Source organism: Cebidichthys violaceus, unplaced genomic scaffold (genome assembly GCF_023349555.1).
Source record: "Cebidichthys violaceus isolate CVI_PGR_0920_01 unplaced genomic scaffold, fCebVio1.0.p SCAF_444, whole genome shotgun sequence".
In the NCBI taxonomy this organism is placed as follows: Eukaryota; Metazoa; Chordata; class Actinopteri; order Perciformes; family Stichaeidae; genus Cebidichthys; species Cebidichthys violaceus.
Window position 1 is genome coordinate 1 of NW_027176644.1, and position 22,194 is coordinate 22,194.

General features: G+C 45.3%; 1 protein-coding gene across 1 annotated transcript; it reads right to left on the minus strand.

Moving 5' to 3' along the window:
* Positions 1-315: 315 nt before the first annotated feature.
* On the minus strand, positions 316-16,769 carry slc2a4rg (SLC2A4 regulator). Its single transcript, XM_068729146.1, has 7 exons — positions 16,672-16,769; positions 14,664-14,902; positions 10,697-10,797; positions 8,896-9,169; positions 7,885-8,025; positions 6,029-6,135; positions 316-5,303 (listed from the first exon to the last, which is right to left on the minus strand). Exons 1-7 carry the CDS (start codon positions 16,739-16,741, stop codon positions 5,192-5,194), a joined length of 1,044 nt encoding a protein of 347 aa, XP_068585247.1. The 5' UTR covers positions 16,742-16,769; the 3' UTR covers positions 316-5,191.
* Positions 16,770-22,194: the final 5,425 nt, after the last annotated feature.

Sequence of the window (22,194 nt, forward strand, 5' to 3'; positions counted from 1 at the left end):
CTTTCTAACTTCATGTTTAGTGGAAGAATTAGCTTGACTTTTATTTGCAAAAACCAATCAGTCTCAATAAATTTTGAAATTGCTGCTGTAAAGAAGTGAAACACGTGTGTGCTGTGTCTTTTGTTTTTTCCTTCTACCTTGGGGACTGGTGGTGTTTTAACGACTGCTGTCCACTAGGGGGCAGAGTGGACAAGTCACAGAGAGAAGAGGATTTAATCCTGACTATTGATTTTACATTTCCTTCTTTGGAAGATTATAAACATCCTGCATTCACAGTTATGTCTAATAAAAGATAAACCGACTCCGACAACAGACTTCTTAAATTCAGGTTTATTTTCTTTCCGTCACATTACATCACATAGATCACATTATCAGCATCACACATGGTCATCCATCTTTTCAAAAGGCTTTTGACATTCACACAAATACTCCTCGAGTGCACCGCTGCTCAGAAAGTGCTTCCTCCGTGTGTGCGTGGGACTGCTGATGAAGACCAGAGGCCGAGCCCACACACACACACACACACACACACACACACACACACACACACACACACACACACACACACACACACACACACACACACACGAGAAATCTTGCCCTCCAGTGAAGACCCGAGGCTGACGTCACGTTGACCCTCAAAATGACAAAACGCGTATGTTCGTCAGGCTACAATGAGCTTCTTATCTTTGTATTTAGGAGGAAAAACAAACATCAGCCTTGGGTCATCAGTCACTGAAAGGGGAAATCGAACACATAAAACCCTTCAGTGTTGTATCTCCTAACAAACAGAAAAAAAAGCGATGCTAGACATGCAAAACCTCAAATTCAACCAGACAACCAATCAATAAGAAAACAAGCAGGAGTCTGTTTTCACAGCAGCCAGTTTTAGGCTCAACAGGAGGAAAAACACACAGCGGGTTAAAAGCCGGGACGACCGGTGAAGAGCACAGTAGACGAAGCAGAGAACTGAGTGGAGCTGCCGTTTCAATGCATTACATTACATTTGATTTGGAAGGAGATCTATTGGCTTTGCTGCTGCTGGTTTGCACACAAAATGACAAAACATTCAAGAAGGAAGCAAATTTAAAAACGTGTGGAAATAAAAAGGCTTTTTTTTGTTGTTTTTAATGCACATTTCAAGGGTTTAGTTTAGCTTAATATACTGGGTTAAAGGCTTGGATGGGACCACAGTAAAGCTGCATAGGACAGGTAACGAGGTGAAGAGGAGAAGGGAAGGATATGTCGGTTAGGAAACAAGTGGAAGACGCAAAACTTATTTAAAAAAAAAACAAAAACAAAAAAACAAGCGTGCTGTCGGTTGGAATGTGCGGCGCAGGACTAAGATTCCCACACGGTGAACATTCTCAAACGTTATCCTGCCCGACAACAACGTAACGTCACAACATCCACGGTCACCGCACGCGTCGAGGAGAAAAGACGATTTTGGCGGCAGAGAAAGACAAAAGACGAAACGGTGCGAGCGGGTCGCCCAGACGTCACCGTTATAAAGCCTCTCATTGCACAAAGTAAAAAGGTAATAAAGCAATACTGCACGGTTGTATTTGATATGAATTAGCAGTGTGGCGACAAACGTGGGGGGGGTTCAAAGATCTGGATGGAAAAATCAGGACGAGCTACAGAGAGTAGAAACTAGCCAGCAAATATAACAAAAAAAAAAAACACGCATTTTTGTAGGTTTTTACATTCAACAGGTTGTTTTTCTCCCCTTTGCCTCTAAGCTACAATATACATTGAATATTTTACGTGTTATGTTCACTATAGCTTCTCGACTTTTTTAAAAATAAAAGAAAATACTCTGAGCCACTATACTGTTAAAAAAAAAAAAAAAAGCTTACTTTTCGTATAAGATAACGAGAAAATATATGGAAAAACTAGCCTCACGGTTCTCTTCGCTGCATATTTACAAGAAAGCCCTGAAACCGCAAATTCCGTATCCGTATCGTCACCGCGCGTCTCGTCAATCAACTTTCCCTGCAAATCCATTAACGGTTATTCTCCATGTCGCAATTCACCAAAATAAAAGTCCACCAGAGCATCTTTGTACCCACAGTCCTCTCTGGCCGTGAGCCAAGCTCTTACCGATACCACTCTGAGCCTTTGATCGTCAGTTTAGTGCAACTTCAACAGAAAGAGTTTCCGCCTCGCGGTTCTACGACTCCGCCAACCTTCGGGTCGCGCGAGTGTCCGCGAGTTAGTGTGCATCCGTCCACGGTGAATCATCTCATTCTGCTGCATTATGTATTTTTGGGTGACCAGTTATACCTCTCGTGCGTTTGGCTAACCCCTAAGAGCCAACAGAACACAAGCTGCTGAGTACAGCACCTAATCATATTGTTTTATATGATGAGTTCGAGCCGATTGCCTGCTTACGTCACCTTTTGTTTTTGAGAATGAACGAAGCTCGTTTCACTACAGCTTACAGGCTGTTCATGTCTAGACAGACGTTAGCTTATTGCTAATTGTGGCTCTGCTGAGTACGCCATGTTAGTTAATATGAATTCGCAAGTAATAGTCAAAAATGTGTTTTGTGAGGTTCCTGAAAACGGGACGGACAACAGCGGCCGTCGAAAAAGGTGGAATAGTGCAACGGTCCCAAAGAGCATCGGCCTCTAACCTGCTGGTGGAATCTAGAAGAGCTTCAGACGGAGAGAGACTCAATGGGCTACACGACCAAAACCGGAGATTCAAATTAAAAGTGGTATCCAGCACGAATAACGGTATCTACCTCAGTAAAATGTAAATATGTGAAAGGAAGCACAAAGATGGGCTCCATGGAGAAAAAGTGTGTGTATTTAGAGTTAAACAAAAAACACCAGGCAATAAAGCATCCGGTGGAGACGTTAATGTGTAGCCACTGACTGAGACTGGTGCTTCCTATCACTGAGACAAGGTCCTTGGCACTCCTCCAAGGAAAGGCAGAGTGACCGACTACACAAGTACCACACTGTACTTCCCAGTACCACACTTCTACAACAGTGTGTTCAGCACAATAAATCTGACACAGTGAGAGATTAACAGTCGAGATCTCTTTCTTAGTAATGGGGGCGGGGGGGACCCCCAGAGGTACAGAACCCCCCCCCCCTAATCCCTGACAACCCATTAATTCCATCGGGCAGTGACGACGGCCCTCACGAGAAAAGTTTTCTCACTTCAAAAATTTTCGTCTATATAAAATGTCCACGTATAAAAACATGCCTTTGCGCAACGTAGTGCAATTTCATTAGGTCAGTATACCTTTTCCCTCCATGTTCTTTTCATTGGCACTTTGTGAAGTTTGACCAGAAGAAGCTCTGGATTAACGTTTTACAGGCGTTTAAAAAAAATTAATTGTTTAAAACTGTGAAATGAGACATCGTTAACTACCATTACTGCTAACACGTGTGCTTAATATGTCCGACTTCAAGCCGCCAACTAACGGTCAATCTGAGGTTATCAAGAAGTGCCGGTCGGTCGTCTTTAACGGGGCGTCGGCCGACAGCAGGAACCGCCAGATTTCAGAATAAAGGGTGTCGCATGTTGTGAGGCAAATTTAGTCTTTGACGTAAACAAATAGTTTAGGGGAAGCACCTTGAAAAGATCAGCATTGTCAAATTCACTGAGTCAGAACAAGTTAACTTTACTAAACAGTCATTTTGAAGTCATTCACAACCGATTTGTAGTTGTGCATAATCGTCACCATTAAGTCAGTGCAGGAGTACAGTTTTAGGCTCCTGGCCTTTAAAGAACAACAAAATCTGACTTCTTTCACTGTATTTTTAGGAACACACTTTTAATGCAGTATCTTTAAAAAAAAAAACAAGCTTCTCCATTTGATTTCCTCCCATCGTTTTACATCATTCATAGAAACGCAACAGGTCATAAAATGGGCTTTAAAAATGGAAGTGTGACATCAACTAGTGAAAGGGAATTAAGAGAAAAATTACAATTTCTAACCATCTATTAAAAAAAAAAAAAAAAAAAAAAAAAAAAAACCCCCATCTACCGCCTACATTTCATCTAATGTTCGGGAACACAGCCGTGACATTTCTTTATCAGGCCACTTCTAAAAAAAGTTTCAACACTTACACTAATAATTGGAAAAGAAAGAAAATCAAGAGTTAAAGATCATTCTGAAGGATTAAACACATCTAATAGGAAAAAAAAAAGTGAAAAAAGTCTTTGCTCTGATGACGTCATCTACAAATGTGTTGGGTGACATCTCCATTTTAAAACTAAATTAATTAAAATGCCTGATTCATCATCAGGATGCGATTGTATGTTATCCGTCAGGCTCCAAGACTCATGGCGGTTATCATTCATGGGGGGGGGCGGGGACAATCTAACGAAAACTGAAAAGAAAAAACTGCCTCAACAACGACGACCTCAAAACTAGACGATAAACATAATCCTGCCGATTGCACCGCGCAACTACCGGCACTCACTGCTGAAAATAAACTGTAAGAAATGGATATTTATCAGACATCTGCTGTGGCTTCAGTGATACTCTAAAGACGACTTACTTCTTCAAGGTGTGCGTCTATAAGAGACAATTCATACATTGTGTACATCTCTGAAAAAAATACTTTGTAAAGTCAAGGGGAATCTTTTTGTACCACTAGTGTGTGAGAGAGAGTGCGTTTTTTGTGCATCTTTACAACAAGATATTAAAAGACGGTTAGCTGGCTGCGCTGAAGTCTCTTAATGAACAGGAAGTAGATATTGAACAAGTTAACGTCTGTCTCCAGGAAGGCTGCAGAAGACAGCGACGCTAGATTTAAGATTACACTCAAAACTGCTGGTTGCGAGAGAAACGGATATGCTACAAAAGTGTTATCAAGAAAGAGTCATGATTCACCCCATGAACAGTAACTACGTGATGCTCCTATAATGAACATATACCAAAGAAGCTTATCTGAAGTCCTTAAACATTGCCTTGAGTTGAGGCTGAAAAAAAAAAAAAAAAGAAAAAAATGGACAGCGAAACAAAAACCAAAAAAAAAAAAAAAAAAAAAAAAAAAATCAAAAAGTTTCAATTTAGATGTTTTCCTTATTCATGAGTTCAAAAAAAGTTTCCCCAACCTGCAGTAATTTTTGTTGCTATTTTATCCCTGTTTTACCCCCCCCCCCCCTGGTGGAAGAGTCCACCTTCAGCCGCCGCTCTGAGTGAGGGAGAGCTCATCTGGACGGATTAGTCGGTGAATCTCTGACAGGCTTTTTTCCAGCGACAGGCCGTGCACCACATCTCCTTCTTCTCCATGCCGTACACCTTTCGGCACTTCTTCGCCTCCCCACGGGGTTTCCTTGGTAACAGCAGATGTGACAGCATAAGGACACACGGAGACAGACATCCAGACGCCCACACGGGCACAGAGTCAATGTGCTCCGAGGCACAAATACATGGAGGGTCAGGTTCTTCCTTTGTTGTGTGATCTGATCTCTGCTTTTATTCAAGCAGCGCAAACTACCAACAAAACTACGTCATCATTTCAAGCAATCTGTGGAGTTCAAAGGAATGACAAACATGTGACACACCCCGAGAACCCTCTAATCCATGACCGCTACACCCCGAGAACCCTCTAATCCATGACCGCTACACCCCGAGAACCCTCTAATCCATGACCGCTACACCCCGAGAACCCTCTAATCCATGACCGCTACACCCTGAGAACCCTCTAAACCATGACCGCTACACCCCGAGAACCCTAAACCATGACCGCTACACCCTGAGAACCCTCTAAACCATGACCGCTACACACTGAGAACCCTCTAAACCATGGCCGCTACACCCCGAGAACATGACTGCTACACCCTGAGAACCCTAAAACATGACCGCTACACCCCTAAACATGACCGCTACACCCCTAAAACATGACCGCTACACCCCAAACCATGACTGCTACACCCCTAAAACATGACCGCTACACCCTGAGAACCCTAAAAACAGGCCCACTACACCCCGGGAACCCTCTAAATCATGACCGCTACACCCTGAGAACCTCTAAACACAAACATGACCTCTACATACCTGGTTCCTGGTGTAGTTTTGGGAGGTGGAGTTAGCAAAGCGTTGGCGCTGTCGGCCGGCTGGCGCTTTTCACCGATGCTAACGGAGCGGACGTTATTCACAGCCCCCTGAAAGAGTGGAAGGACATCATGAGAGGATTGTTCAATACGACGCAGACACTTAGACGACATCATGTCTCAGAAGACAATCAACCCCTCCGTGATAAAACATGAGCTACACCACTGTGTCAAGTCATTTCTGACCCGTGTATCTCTGGAAAACATAAAACGCAGCACTATCGAAAACATAAAAATCACTCAAGTCGTTCCTTTTAAACTTACCAATTTGGCGTTCTTGCTTCCAAATAATCCAGCCACGCAATTATTCCCATTCGTGATGAACAAATTCTTGGACCGGGGTGGTTTTGTGTTGTTTTAGGGTTTAGATGAAGTTTGTTTCACGACGCTGAAACTACGTGAACAGATACTAATATCGTATGCAGAGCAGAGCCCTGAAAGGAGGGAATGAGTCACAATATTTGCACTTTCGGTTCCCTCGTCTAGAAGGCGATGTTATTTTAGGTAGAACACCCTGAATATACAAATAGCCGAAGCGATATCGTTTCCTCTATGATGTAAAACATGTCATTAGATGGCCGTTGTGAATTTGAGCTTTTATGAGTCTTAAAAATCATAAAAGTGTTTTGTGACGATTATCTTTCTGAAATGTGTAAATAAACTTTTATGATTATTTTCTGACATGATCCAAAATGACTTTACTACAACAATAAGTCATCCCTTAATAAAAAGCCTGGTTTGTATCACTTAAGTATAAAGAGTGCAGCTGCTCAGCTCAATATGTTCAAGATCAATCTGCACCATCATCGCTAGCCGGCTGCACCATTCCGGCGTTAAAAAAAAAAAAAATCAATTCATATAAAATGCAGCGGTGCGTGTTTTATCTGTGACGAGGAGAGCTCACGTCGGGTCGTTTCCTTTGTGTCCCGGCGGTGGTTCCCCGGCAGTTTTAGTATTGATTTTAAGAGCCTTTTATTGGTCCGTAAATCTTTAAAGAGTTCTGTGTCTGAGGACGCCTGATGTGCTTTTAAGATACAACGTGTGGACCCCCCCCGGATCCCTCCGGTCCTTTGACCGTCTCCTGGCTGTCCCACGAGCCCAGACTCTGATTCATGGCGGTGCTGCTGAAGCGCGCCCCCCCCCCCCCCCCCGGCCTTTAAAACCGTCTGCTAGAGAACAGCTAATGACGTTAGAGAGCATTCTGAAGGTTCTACCTGCATCGTTCTTTTAATCACATTCACACTTTTATTTCAGCTCGTCATACATCAGCCTGGGTGACGTGTGCAAAGCGCGAGTTCATAGTTGTTTTGCATTGTCTTAGATGATATTTTTATTGCTTTTTACTCCTTAGAATACATTTTATCTTCACCATATAGTCTCTCTTCCTCCCGGTAAACGTAACTGTACAACCCGAGTGACAAACCTCTTGAATCGGACGCATTCATTAAATCCTTTTCAGCTGATGTTGAGCATAGAGTCTGTGAGACTTCAGCACAAAGCTACGAGCGCGCACATAAAAGAGGAGCTTATGTATTGAGCGTTGAGCCGGCGGACAAAACTAAATGTACGGCGAAGCAGCGAGACGAGAATAAACCAAGACGTGGTGTTTAAAGACAGACTGATGACCCCGGGTTTAAAAAAATAAAATTAAAAAAATTAAAATAAAATAAAAAAGGTGATTGTGTTAAGAAGCAGGAGAGTGAAAAACAAAAAAAGTGACAAGGTGCAGAGCAGGAGAGATTTTAAGATTGAGATTAATAATAAATTAAAAAAAAAGGCGTGAGATTAAGCCTCACTCACCGGGACGCCTTTGAAAATGACACGAGGGGGTTGCCACGACACACTGAGGCCGTTCCCAGTCCCAGTCCCAAGTCCAGGCCCGGTCCCATTACCTAACCCGGCCGGCTCTGGACACACTGGGACACTCACTGGAGCAGTGGCCTGGAACATGGACGACAACCACCCCGCCATAAGAGAGGAGGAGGAGGAGGAGGAAACGTGTAGATAGAAACAGAGAGGAGGAGAATACAGCAACATATAAATAAAGACCATGTAATGAGCAGGGAGGGCATTTCTCTTTCCACCTCTACATCTGAAACACTGACTTCACATGAACACAACCTGTGTGAGTGTTTAGATTATTAAAACAGCATGGAGACGTTAGCAGTATCAAGTAGAAGAGTACAGCTCAATGGGAGTAGTTACAGTACATTTTGTGCTGATATACAACCGGCAACAGATGCGGAAGGACCGGGTCCAATGTGGTTAAAAATAAAGACAAATGGGTCTCCCCCCCCCCCCCAGCTGAAATCAGAGCATGTAAGTGAGGAGAGCTCATGAATGTGTGCAGTTATAAGAGGAGGAGGAACGAGGAGGAGGCATGGACACCAAAACAGTTTAAAATAAAATGTAAGCATGATTAAATGACTTTTAAAACATATTCAGACTCCTTCGTTCTGTCGTGTGAACTTATGATAATATTTTTGCAGAGAAAGTTTCTTTTGCTTCCCTCTCTCTCTGACAAACACCCACACTGGTCACTCTCTCTGACCTCTCTCTCTTTCCCACACTGATCTCAAAAATCGGAGTCCATGAGACAGAAAATGTGAAACGTTGCAGCAAACCAGCTGCTTTGTGTTTTCAGGGGCATCACAATAGAGAAGCCGACGATCACAAGACGGAATAACTGCATTTATGTTGATGGAACTGACGCGGTCTAGTCAATAAAGAACGTTGATTTAATTCTTTATAATAAGACTTAATACCCTGAATTGCTTTTTTTTTCCTTCCAACTGATGCGTTGCGAGTTACCTGGTAGGCGTGGTCGGTCTGGATGTGGTAGAACACGGAGGGAGCCGACTGGCTGAGCATCGTGGGGGAGGGGCTCTGCGGGCCGCTCACGTCGATGTGCTCGGAGTGAGAGACGGCGGCGAGCGGCGAGGGGAAGGCGGGCGGAGGGTTGCTGGTGGTGGGGGAGGTGGGCGTGAGGCTGGACAGGCCCTCCGTCAGGCTGTCCATGTTCACCTCGATCTCAGTGTAGTAGAAGTCCTCCTCCCCGTCGCTGTAGTCAGAGTCGCTGCCCCGCCTGAAGGAGAGAGGAGCAACAAATAGTTTAGACTCCTCAGGATGATGATGATGATGATGAACATGCACCAAGAAAAACACTCAACATTAAAGCCACATTATAACACTAACTAGGGATCACTGCGGCCATGAAAGACAGTTATTCGACTGTAATGGAGTTGAGGAAGACGTTCCTCCTCCCAGCAGCAGAGGGCAGTAACAGCCAGTTTGATGAAGGGACAATAAGTGAGGAGGTTAAACTACTGCATGGAGTCTGTCTCCGCTCGTTTACTTTTAAATTAACATAAAATTATTGTTTCAAATATTTGTGCAAAGTTATGACTGCTTTGCATTTCACTTGAGTAGTGCTTACCTGCTGCGTTGCACTAAACTAGCGCTACATATATCTATGATGTATATCTATACACACACACATTCAGTGATATTTTAAGCATCTACTTCCTTTTTGGGCAAAATAACTTAAAAAAAAGGCACAAGATGCACGTCTAGAGAATCTGTGATTCACAGTCAGCTGGATGGATGTGGAGGCTAAATGGTGGAATTACAACTTCCTGTTCTGTTCGCCCCCCCCCCCCCCCCCCCCCCGCCATGCACAGAAACTGAATTTAGAAACTTAATTTTGGATGCGGAAGGTCTGAGGGTAATTCTATACTTAGAAGTCAAACTTTCTTTTTGCTTCCTGCTCCACTAGACACACTTTCACGGGAGTGAGATCGAGGCGCCGCCTTAAACCGCTGCGTCTAGTTCTATTTAAACATCCTCGAGGTGAACGGCATCCAATCAGTGCCCGGTAGAATGTGGGTCACTGTTCTTGTTCTACCGCTTCACTAAAATCACAATCCAACACTACTGCCCTGAAGCAGTGGACAAACGTTCACAGGAGTGACACCTGCGCAGGGAAGGTCTTCAAAGGGAAAAACAAAGCCTACAGTTATAAAAAATAAAAAACATGTCACATGATCAAACAAGTAAACAAAGATAATGTGCTTCACACCCAAAACAATATTTTTTTTTTTTAGATATAATAATGTCCACTATCACAATATTTGTAATAAAGAAATTTGAACTTTAAATTTCTAAATTACAATTTTAAACTATCCATCATTGACAAAGTGCTATTAAAAGTAAAATATATATATTTTTTAACTATTCAAAACACAGAAGTGACATCATGTCATACTGGTCACATGGCTTTGTAACAAACCATTTTTTAGTTGTAGGGGGATTTTAAGTTTTAACAGTTGACAACTTCTGCAGACATTTATACAATTTAAATGTGAAACTCAATTAAAAATAAGTTCCGTAACAATTATAAAAAGTTTATTTACTTAAATAGAATCCCGACTGCAATGTCTGATGGTATAATATGCTTTCCCTGAATATTAATATTTTGAACCCAAAGACTAAATAATAAGTGGAAATAGCCGGTGTGACGCCAGCTGTTGGTTTGAGGACTGACGTTCAAACATCCTAATGTATTTGACGTTCTGTGAACGCGTTAAGAGACGGTTCTCCTGGGACGACTCACCCCAGGTGGGCGCTGCGGACATGTCTCTGGATCCCTGAGGAGGTGCTGAGGACCTTTTCACAGTTCTTCCACAAGCACTTGAACATCACCTTCATGGAGTTCTGAAAGAAACCACAAATAAACATAACGGCACGAGTCAGTCGAGTCGCTTTATTCATTTAATCCCAAACATTGGGGGGGAAACATCAGCTGCCAGTCGTGGTAGAAACCGTGAGGAAACCAAACGTATGATCTGCGGAACACAAGTTCTTAATTGGAAGGTTTGTGCGGCGAGCGTTGCTCTGCTCCCGTGTGTGGATCTCATCGGCGGCCTCGACACAAAGGGCCTTGGTGGGTGGACCGAGTGCCGCACTACAAGGGACCAAACACTACACCTCATTATAGAGCTATTAGAGCCTGTAAAAATAGAAAGCAGATATGTGACAAGTCCAGACAGTCAGAGGACAATGAAACTGGACCTCCGTCTACCGTATAGTGCTTTCATGTTGACTGATCGACGAGCGGACTCTCGTGCTCCATTTAGACTCTCCCTGCCGTCGCCCTCCAACTTGCCAACTCCCCTGCAGAATAAAGTTGATGCCTTAATCACATAATAAGGCCGGCAGCCCTTCCACCATGGACCCCGGTCAGCATGGCCAAATGCCAGAACATCTGGGCTAAACCCTGACCTACCTCCAGAGTGGCTTAAAAGCAAACCCTCTACCCAGTCCTCAGTACAACGTGAGCGCAAAGGAGACTGGAGCTGCATAGCACCTCGACTCTGATAATGAAGAGGGAACAAGACTGCTTACGTCTCACAGCGAGCCATCAGGTGAGAACAAACATTTGATCCCCGGTGACTTTGTGCGACTCTAGGGATGCCAAATAGCTACGAGTTGCATCAGGGACTTACAGTACCTGGTGCTTTGACAGGTAACAGTCAGCAAGCCACTGGCTACCAGACTTAGCACGGTTCACCATCAGTGATTAGAGACTCAGACGACGGACCGATAGCTGGCATCAGCTGCTGTGGAGCTGGTTTAACGACCCCCGATACAGATTACCAGTCAGCTGACACGTGCTACAGGATTCCCCCAACACCATCCTGAAGAAAGTAGACCCTGGAATCACCTCGCCACCTGACGGCACCGAGCCAGACAGCTCCTCCAAGGATGGATCTCTCTGTTCACTTGTTTAGCAACCAAACACCCTAAACTGCAGTTTAACCATCGCCTCTACATTTCCCCCTCAAGCCGTGACGAAAGAGGGAGATGCACAACCAAGCAAGTTATGTATCAACTTAAAAGGCACCATAAGAGGCAAGCTTAAAATAACAGCGGCGTTTGGAAAGTGTGAATGCGATGTCGGAGCGTGTGGAAACAAACCATCTTGGCCAACAGAAACCCAAAGGGGACTCGCAGGGAGGAGAGCAGAACCGACTGAGCTCAAACAGGGTTTTTAACAGAGAGTGCACTGGGGCCCACCATGTGTGGCCAATGTAGCTGATGAGCTCAGGTGTTTCCACTCTGCTGATGACCCTCTGCCACGCCCACCTGCACCACCTGCAGGGAAACACTGACCTCTCTCTGAACCCCTGATCCTCAAGGGCAGAGCTGTGTCGACGTTTGGCACCGACGGATGTGATTTTCACAATAAAATGAGCCACGAGGAGAAAGAAAGAAAGATGGATGGATGGATGGGTGTTCTTTATTTGAATTAATTTCCTCTTTCTGCTTGCAGCTGTCCGATGAGCAGGCACGGACCTGCATCGCTGCTAATGAAAGGCGGTGTGTGTGTGTGTGTGTGTGTGTGTGTGTGTGTGTGTGCTGCCGCTACCTTTCAACAGCCTCTGTAGAAAGAAGACTAAAGAAAACACTGAGCGAGGGAAGTGAGAGTAGAGAACAGGTTCACTCTCTCCTGCACCACTGCTCCTCTGAAGTGACGCTCGCTCTTCATTTCATGCGACACGGACATGAAAAGGTCTCGAGCGCCGCTGCCTTTATGCACATCGCCTTTTAATCCCACAAACAATCACAAATCACTCAATTCCCAAGTGTTTTTTCTTGCATCTTAACACTGTTACGGTAAGACTGCTGATTGCCATGTTTAATAATCCTCTTAAGCAAACAGCCTGCGATCCCGACGGGCAGCTGCTCACGGAGGGTTTACACCTCTGGGGGGGGCGGCGGCCCCGGCTGGATTGCGTCACTGAGCTAGCCGGTTAGCTCACGTTTTTAGCCTTTAAAGCAGGGTTTAGGGCTGTCCCACTCTCTCTCTCTCTCTCTCTCTCTCTCTCTCTCTCTCTCTCTGTCTCTCTCTCTGTCTCTCTCTCTCTCTCTGTCCCTCTCTCTCTGTCCCACTCTCTCGCTCTCTCTCTCTCTCTCTCTCTCTCTCTCTCTGTCTCTCTTTTTCTCTCTCTCTCTCTCTCTCTCTCTCTCTCTCTCTCTCTCTCGCTCTCTCTCTCATTTTAATCTCTTTATTGACACTTTCCATAAGTCCCCGTTTCTGCAGACTTTGCATTAAACTACCCACAATTCATTGCGTTGTGACATTAAAACACGGGTTTACTAGGAGTTAAAAAGACAAATGTTCAGCCTGGGTTATTAAGTTTACAAAAGCAAGCAACAGATTATCTGATGATTCCCACAATTGCACATAACATGTCATGACTCTGTCAAGTTGACGGGATATGTCGCAGCAAAATTGGTATTTATAGCATTTCGAGCCACTTGCAGTCTCTCACAGTCAACCAGTCACCAGTTGAACCCCTGAGGGTTCAGGGTTTAAGGCCTTGGGGGGGGGAAATTGGGCCAAATGTGTGTGTGTGTGTGTGTGTGTGTGTGTGTGTGTGTGTGGGTTCCTCCCGGCGTCTTTCCTCCTTCATTTCCTGTCTGCTTATCTCCGGTATATGTCCGAGGGTCTCTGGCAGCGTCGTCTTTGTGGTTTTTATACGTTCGGCTGCTCAATAATCTCCACTGCTGCACAACTCCGAGGGGGGGGCGGCCCGAAAATCACAACCTCCACATGTCGTACAGTGTCACTGTACGACATGTGGAGGAAACACGGAGATTGATTTCTCCTCTTGTTGCTACCATGACGACTGCTCTACGGCCGCCGAGTCCTCGTTTTTATGCATCCCTTGAACCTTTTGTTACGTCCTGCTGTTCATCTCTCCCTCCCATAGTAAATACCCCCCCCCCACTGAAAAGACTTGAACTAAGGGATGGAAAGCTTCTTGAGATTGAAAACACTTTGATGTTCTGGTCTGTTTCCAGAAGTAAAGAAATGAGAGGGAGAGAAGTGAAAGGGAGAAGGTAATCCATCATCACAGCAGCAGGGAGAGCGACGGGCCTCATGTCTGACATGTTCTCTCCCTGCTGCTGCTTTATAGAACTAACACCAAGAAACACAGCAGAGTCGTTCCTGTACAACGGTGGCGCTGACGGTTTTTAGGGGGGGGGGATTCAAGTAAAATGGGCCGACCGTTAAATGATGTATTATCTTCAGGATATATGTTTACGCCCCGTCTACACATTAGACAGATATTTAAAAAAGATCAAAGTTCTCATCTACGCTTTAAAATGAAAATCTCTCCACATTACCTTCATTTTACAAAACGACTCCGAACGCTTGATGGTCCTGTAGGCGTGCGATAAAGATTACGTCAACTTTAAATACCAGAGAAGAAGCTTCTGAGCGCGCTCCTTTGCCGGTGTAAAATATTTGTAAACTATAGTAAAGCACAGCTAATTATTTATTCGTATAATTTTGATATTTGGTGCAATGGCGTAAAGCGTAAAGTGACTCATGAGTGGAGTTGCCCGCTTAGCGTCACGTTAGGCATAAGTAACCAGATTTAAAAAATCAGAAAACAGGAACATCTGTATATGTGTGGACAGATGTTGTAAAGCCCTCCTTTCTGTTCAGGAGTCATAGTTAATCATCAAGCCCCAAACTTTTCATCCGCATCATCGCCGTCCATCCTTACCTTTCGCTTCCGAGGAATGGGGTCCTCGAACATGAAGTGCGTGTTCTCCGCCGCGTCCTCGACGACGTCGTCGCCCCGGGACGAGAGCAGGAAGTTCTTGCTGGCGTCGTTGGAGAGAGGCGGGGACGGCGTGGAGGGCACCGATTGGTCGCTGGCGTCCCAGCTCCAGTTGCCGCTGGTCGAGCTGCTGTAGCTGGCCGACAGCGCCTCTTTCCAAGCCCTGCTGGACGGCTCGGGTACTGCAGCGTAAAGAATGCACACCGTTAAACTTCGGAGAGGAGAAAAGAGGAGGTGTCATATCTGTCGCTCCCTCAGAGGAGTCTTCTTTTAGGGTGCGAGGGTCCAAGGACAGAGGATGTTCATCGAAGCAGACCTCATTTTCAGTCTGATTTGGAGCCAATAAACACATCTGTTTTAAATATACGATACGTTCCCTTACATTACCAATAGAGTGAGAAGTTTCCCTCTTAGTTTTGTAATACTTGTAATTATCTCCCACCACTCGCTGAGTTAAAAACAATGACAGTAACAATCCTGACCCAAAGCTTAACTCCGTAATGGAAATGAAAAACCTCTCAAAAGCCTTAAAGCACGAGAGCCTCTTTGATGCACACATTCTAATACCTTTAATATCTTATATACGGTCTATGCTCCACTGTCCTGACATTCTTTCATTTAGCTATAAACTGAACTCAGCCCATTAAGCCCAACGCAGCTTTCATTTCCTGGTTCTATATTATCCCTCTAAGTCTTGACCCACAAACCTTTTCTTTACCCTTTTGCCCTTTTGACCGGTTTCCCGATGAGACGCGATAATCGCGCCGGCTTGATCTGACTTTCGCTGTGGCGGAACACGGTCAGAGTAAGACCCAACACGGAGCAAAGCCTAACGTCACGTATTGTTGGGAATTGACATATATTTGCTGTAGGAATGCGGCGAGCTGAATCCCAGTTAATACGGTGACATGAATCCATTTGTGTGTGAGGGCTAAACACATAAGAGAGGAACAAATCACAGCAAATTTAAAAATTTTAAAAGATACAATATGGACATATGGTGTGCTATCGCGACATTTTAACGTGAAGCTACACGTTCCACACAAAAGCCGTTTGATGTTGAAGCTCACATTGTAAGGAGCGTCGGGGGGGGGGGGGGGGGGGGGGGGGTGTGTAACGTTAGCATTTACCCAAACTCCTAACCTGCAGGAGCTTAAAACGACCCGCGATGAGTCTGAGACGTGAACCAGCGTCTTCTCTCTCTGCTTTTTAAACCGAGATTAGCTCGCCTCAAACCCACAGCGCCCTCTGACAAAAGATCAGATGATGCCGACGTCTGCAATGAAAACTCACATTGCTTTAGATTAATTTTAAACAGGGGGGGGGGGGGGGGGGGGGGTGGATATGAGATATAAGGCGCTTTGCGGTGCCTCGCTGAGAGCAATAACAGTCGCCTTGGGGCTTCACTGCTGCCTCAATAAAAACATAGAACTCAGACAGGACTTTGACTGTCTGGTAGAGTTGGCATGGTGACGCTAGAAAACAGCAAGGAGGAAGCTGTGGCGGTCGGGTCACGACCCCTGATGATGGTAAGGATCAGCAGGAGGAGATGCTAGCAACCTTAGCATCACCGGAGCTAACAGCTAAACGGACGGAGGTTCCATTCAGTTCACGCTACGATGCGTTCACGCTCTATACGGTAAAAATGCGTATATTTCACAGGTGAATTATAACGTGTTGTTTGAAGGAGATGTTTTCACAGCGACATAAAATAGATATTAGAGATGAATTATGTCATATTTAACTCCCTCACACAGATTATAACACATCACTATAACTACTAATGACAGGAAACAACAAAGATAAATGTAGAATTGGTATGGGCGGCGTATTTGCTGCCTTTTGTTCCATCCGTGACTCAGAACCACGATGCGATCCAAACCGCGAGTGTATTGAGTGTTGGAGGTAGAATGCAGCCGGGCCGGGGGGGGGGGGGACACACACACGTTACCTGTGGGTGTGGAGGACGGGTGGAGCACCAAAGGGGACGTGGACAGCGAGGTCAGGACGGTGGCAGCCATCACCTCTTTATCAGCGTGGCCTGAGGGCTTCCTGCACAGAACACACACACAGAAGGAAACGTCACCGCGCTGCTTCGAGCTGGAACTCATAGATGTGTTTGTTGTTTTTGAGTAATGGAAAATTATCTCTGGCCTTGTCCCCCCCCCCCCCCAGAGAGAACTACAAATCTCTGAAGCCCCCTAAAAGTATCAACGGCGATGTTAGGAGAGATTTTGGACACTGCCCCGAGGCTCCAGACCGCGACACAAAGAGACAAAAAAAATAAAAAGTTTGTAATATTTGGTAATAAATCACGGCTGGAAAAAACCAACGTTGTTGTCACACCTAACAACCCCGTAGACACGCCTTTAGTTCACATCTTGTGAATGTTTTTTTACTTTCCATCACCGATTAAAATAAATGTGTTGGTGCAAGCAACGCAGGAAGTTGGTATCGGAGCCCTGCAGCGAACCAATCCAACAAAAGAGAATACATGACTATATGTACAGTAAGTCTCGGGTAAATGTGTGTGTGTGTGTGTGTGTGTGTGTGTGTGTGTGTGTGTGTGTGTGTGCGTGAGGATGTAATGGAAAGCCTCGAGAGTGAAAAGGGTTTTTATGGTGTGTGTTTTCTGCACAGCAACCTGGCTTAGAGAGCCTGTTCCTCCCTTCCTGTCCAGTGCACCCCCCTGCTGAGCGGTCCACCCTCAGCCTAAACCTTATTCATACTGCAGCGCACGCACGCACGCACACGCACACACACACACACACACGCACATGCACAGCGCACAGTAAGGATGTGCTTTGGCCAATAAATTAAAGAAAAAGTGACAAAAGAACAACAGTAATTTGTGTTGTCCTGCATTAAAGCAGACTTTTTCTCTTCATCTCTGATGCTGCTGTCCTTGAAAGCAGCATGCTGGGAAACTTATTTAAAGGCAGGGCCGAGGTCTCACCCACACACTTCCACACATGTGAAAGAAGGATCGACAATCTCCTGAAAAATCTAAAGGAGAGCGAGCCGCCCAATCCGACGCAGTGAGGCGAGTTCATGTCCACTCTGTGCAGCTTTGTGCACAAAACAAACATGCAAATGCTGTGACATGTTAACATATGAACACACACACACACACACACACACACACACACACACATGAACACAGATGCAAAAACAAAACACACACACACACACAAAGAGACAGAGACACACATGGTCTGCAGCTTTAAGAGGTCCGTGTCCCGCCCCCAGACTTCTCCACTACACAACCAGAGTAAACTGGTTTGAGGCGTTCTCTCAGCCAAGCCTTCAGTCCTGGCAGAGATCCACTCGGAGTCTCAGAGCGCACACACACACACACACACACACACACACACACAGACAGACACGTACTCAACGCACAAAAAACTTCACTCCGGAGTCCAAAACACCAGCAAAAAAAAGTATGCTGTAATTTTGAGTGTGCCCGCTCACACACACACACACACACACACACACACACACACACACACACACTCGCTGAAGTGACTTCATTTTGCAGACAGGAGAAGAAAAGTGTCTCAGCTCCCACGCCGGTGAGAATGTGCCGGACGGGAAGCGAACGCATCTCAGAGGAATGCAACAGACAGGGAAGGAATCTGAACACGACGCGGCGATGTCCGCACACTAAAACAAGAGAGAGCTGCTGGTTTTACTCCCCGACATCTCAAAACTATGGGTGTGTCTGTGTGTGGTGTGTGTGTGTGTGTGTGTGTGTGTGTGTGTGTGTGTGTGTGTGTGTGTGTGTGTTTGTGCACTCTGAATACAAGGAGGGCAAAAACAATACAATTATAATAAATACCAACATGGAGAGAATCAAAGTAAGCAGAAGAATAATATCCACAGCACAGCTACAACACTGCCAGAGGAGAGGCGGTTAAACACACACACACACACACACACACACACACACACACACACACACACACAGCCTGGATGAGAGATAAAGAGATAACGAGATTAGCCGTGTCCTGTTTCAGTCATTAGTCTTGTTTTCAGCGCTGAACGGGGCCGAGTGGGGACACACTTGTGATTTATGAGGTCGGCCTCTTCCTTCATAACATTAAAAATAAAATTAAAATTGTTGCAAACATGGACAACATTAAACAAATTGACTATTTTGCCTGCTGGTGATGTCAAAAAAGTGTACTGATAGCAAACCACTGACAGTGATGCAAGTCAGTCTGTGTGTGTGTGTGTGTGTGCGTGTGTGTGTGTGTGTGTGTGTGAGAGAGTGAAACAGACTAATTCAACGTTTTTTCCTTGAATTAGTATCTAAAATATCTAAAATATGCAGACAAAATCAATTTGAAAGAAGTAGCTCGTGTATTAGAAGCCTTTTTAAACATTAATAAACTGTCTTTATTGATTATAACTCGTCAGCCACGTCAACAGGAACACAGAGACGCCGTCGTGTTCAACACTCTTTTGGACTTCACACCGCTCTGCAGTTATTGCACATTTTTTGGAGTCCTACGAAACACTGATCTTTATCTGACACTGTGCTCAAATAACCGGCGTTATTTATATCGTTTTTTTTGGGTCTAGATTATCCAGTAAGTGTGTCATTATTGTTATTATGATTTTAGTTCTACATGTGCCCATCTTATTTTGAAAAAACCTCATAGCTGACGAATCCTGTCCCCCCGAGGGGACACCTGGACACCGGAGATGATCCCAACTTTGATATCCCTCTCTCTCTCTCACACACACACACACACACACACACACCAGACCCCATCAATACCCATAGTACCCCACACACACACACACACACACACACACACACACACACACACACACACACACAGTGATTTCCTGACATTTTCCTTCCTCTGTTTCCCGGCAGAAGCATGACACTCCACCGCAGTTTCACTACATCTGGTGTGAGTTGTTGTGTGCGTCTGTGTTCGTGCGTGTTAAACAATAAAAAACAGTGTGTTTTTAACAGGGGGGGGGGGTCAACTGCCGTTTGACTGTTGCTCATGCTGACGACGGCGGAGCTGTAATCTTCTGCTGCCATCATTCTGACTTTGATATGAGTGTTTACACCGCGTTAGGAGCAGATGGCCGCCACATTCTGCCATCATAAAAAGCAGCATGTGAGGATAACAGAGCCTGCAGACGCTCTCAACGCTTCTCTCTCTCTCTCTCCAGATCCAACTTCAGGCCTCTGTTCAGAGCCCAGAGAGGGAAGAGATCGCTGTCAACAATGTCGGGCTGTGTGTGTGTGTGTGTGTGTGTGTGTGTGTGGTAGGCTATATGTTTCTATATATGTGTGTGTGTGTGTGTGTGTGTGTGTGTGTTTTGGTTTTTCTGGTCGTTTACAGGAGCCTTTCAGTCCAACCACGGTGCATTCAGGGCATGTGGTAAATTTAATGATACAGATGAACGTGTGCAGGCACACACACACACGCACACACAAACACACACACACACACACACACAAACACACACACACACACACACTGAGGTATTTCATGTAAAGTAGTGACACCATTCATGCTCCGTCACTGACAGACGTGTGTTTTTATGAGCCAGATACTTCGCCTTTAACCCTGTTTACTGTACCTGCATATGTGTGTGTGTGTGTGTCTGTGTGTGTGTGTGGATGCCTCTGACTGGAGCGTGCACTAACAAAATAATACACTCACTCTCTCTCACACCCACGCACATACTCGCACACACACACACACACACACACACACACACACACACACACACAGACAGAAAACGCTCCCTCTTACCTTCCTTCCTCCCTCAACTTCTATTGGTTCTTGGTTGAGCCAAGAACCATCCCCTCTGGCAGCGGCACAGCACATGGGCCGGCTAAAGTCAACAAGCCAGGCCCAGGCACATAGAGAGGGAGGGAGGGAGAGAGACCGCGGCTTTGAGCCAAGGCACAAGTTGCAACAACAAGCTCGGAGTGAAGAAAAAAAGCGTGGAGGAAGGAAGAGGCCGAGCATGTGTGTGTCTGTGTGTGTGTGTGTGTGTGTGTGTGTGTGTGTGTGTGTGTGTGTGTGTGTGTGTCCACGTGAAGCCCGGTAGATGACCGCGGTGGTTTCACGGGAGGCGACACCTGTAAGCTGGCTTTGTTTGGTTCGGTTCAAGATGCATTTCAGATCCTGTTCACCAAGAGGAGTAAACATGGAGGTGTGCAGACTGACAGGTGACTCGTCACCTGTCGGGGGAGGGGGGACAGATTCCTTTCCAAATCATTTTCGCAAAGCTCACTGAGAAATAACAGCTTATGAAGATTAGCAGAAGGCTAATTGCTCGCCTGCTGTGGTGGATGAAGGCAGAGGCAGGACTGCACAGGAAGCGAGCGTCGTGGAGCTCATGAGCGCCGAGGGAAGCAGCGCACCTTTAAAAGCACTCAGTAGAACCCACAGAGTCGGACGCAAGCGCAGCGGTTCCTCCAGCGTTTGACCCATAAATCAGAGAGGAGACGTGCGTACGTGTCGGTTTACACGCACGACCTCAGCTACAGATCAGTGAGATCACTCGCCCAACAGATTTAACCATAAACTGATGGATTTATTAGTTTGCTTAGCTTTGGAAAATCATGCTAAAATCACATGTTCCTCAGCTTTCACGCCAGAAATGAACCGGAGTAACGGAGCAAAGAGTTTCTATGGTTTTAAAAAGCACCATTAGTTTATTCTTTTTGTTTAATATTGGGTTTATTGGTTTTCAGTTTTCAGTGCAAGTGACATTTTTGTGTTTCGCAAACAGGGCCATGTTGAAGCTGAACTTGTTAATTAGTTGGACAGAAAACGTCCAACAGTGTAGATTTTCACACCGTCATGTCCGAAGAGGACATTTGAGCTTTGATACTGCAGATGGTGATATGATGCACAGACACACACACACACACACACACACACACACACACACACACACACAGTGTGACGGTGGGCTCTCTGCTGTTGTTGGGGAGACGACTATATTTAACACATGTGGCCTCTGCTCCAGTTACCAGTACAAATCCACAGGATCGCCTGGTTTATAGCGCCCACTTAAGGTCCGGGTCAACCGCCACCAAACACACACACACACACACACACACACACACACACACACACACACACACACACACACACACACACACACACGGCTAAAAACTTGACGTATTGAACAAGTATTTTTCATCTTTTTCATTTGGCACAACCAAGACCAAGTTTACCAGAGCTTGACTCACACACACACACACACACACACACACACACACACACACACACACACAGATCTGTTGCTGTCTGTGGACCCTTTGCAACAACTCTACAAATCTAACAGAGGGTGATTGTTCCATTCTCAAAGGACCAATATAACTGTAGAGCTCTATCTTGTTTACCAAGAAAAAATAAAATGTGTGTGTGTGTGTGTGCGTCACACAGACTGCTTGGAAGAAACCAGCTTTAGAAGGTCAAGAGAGAAA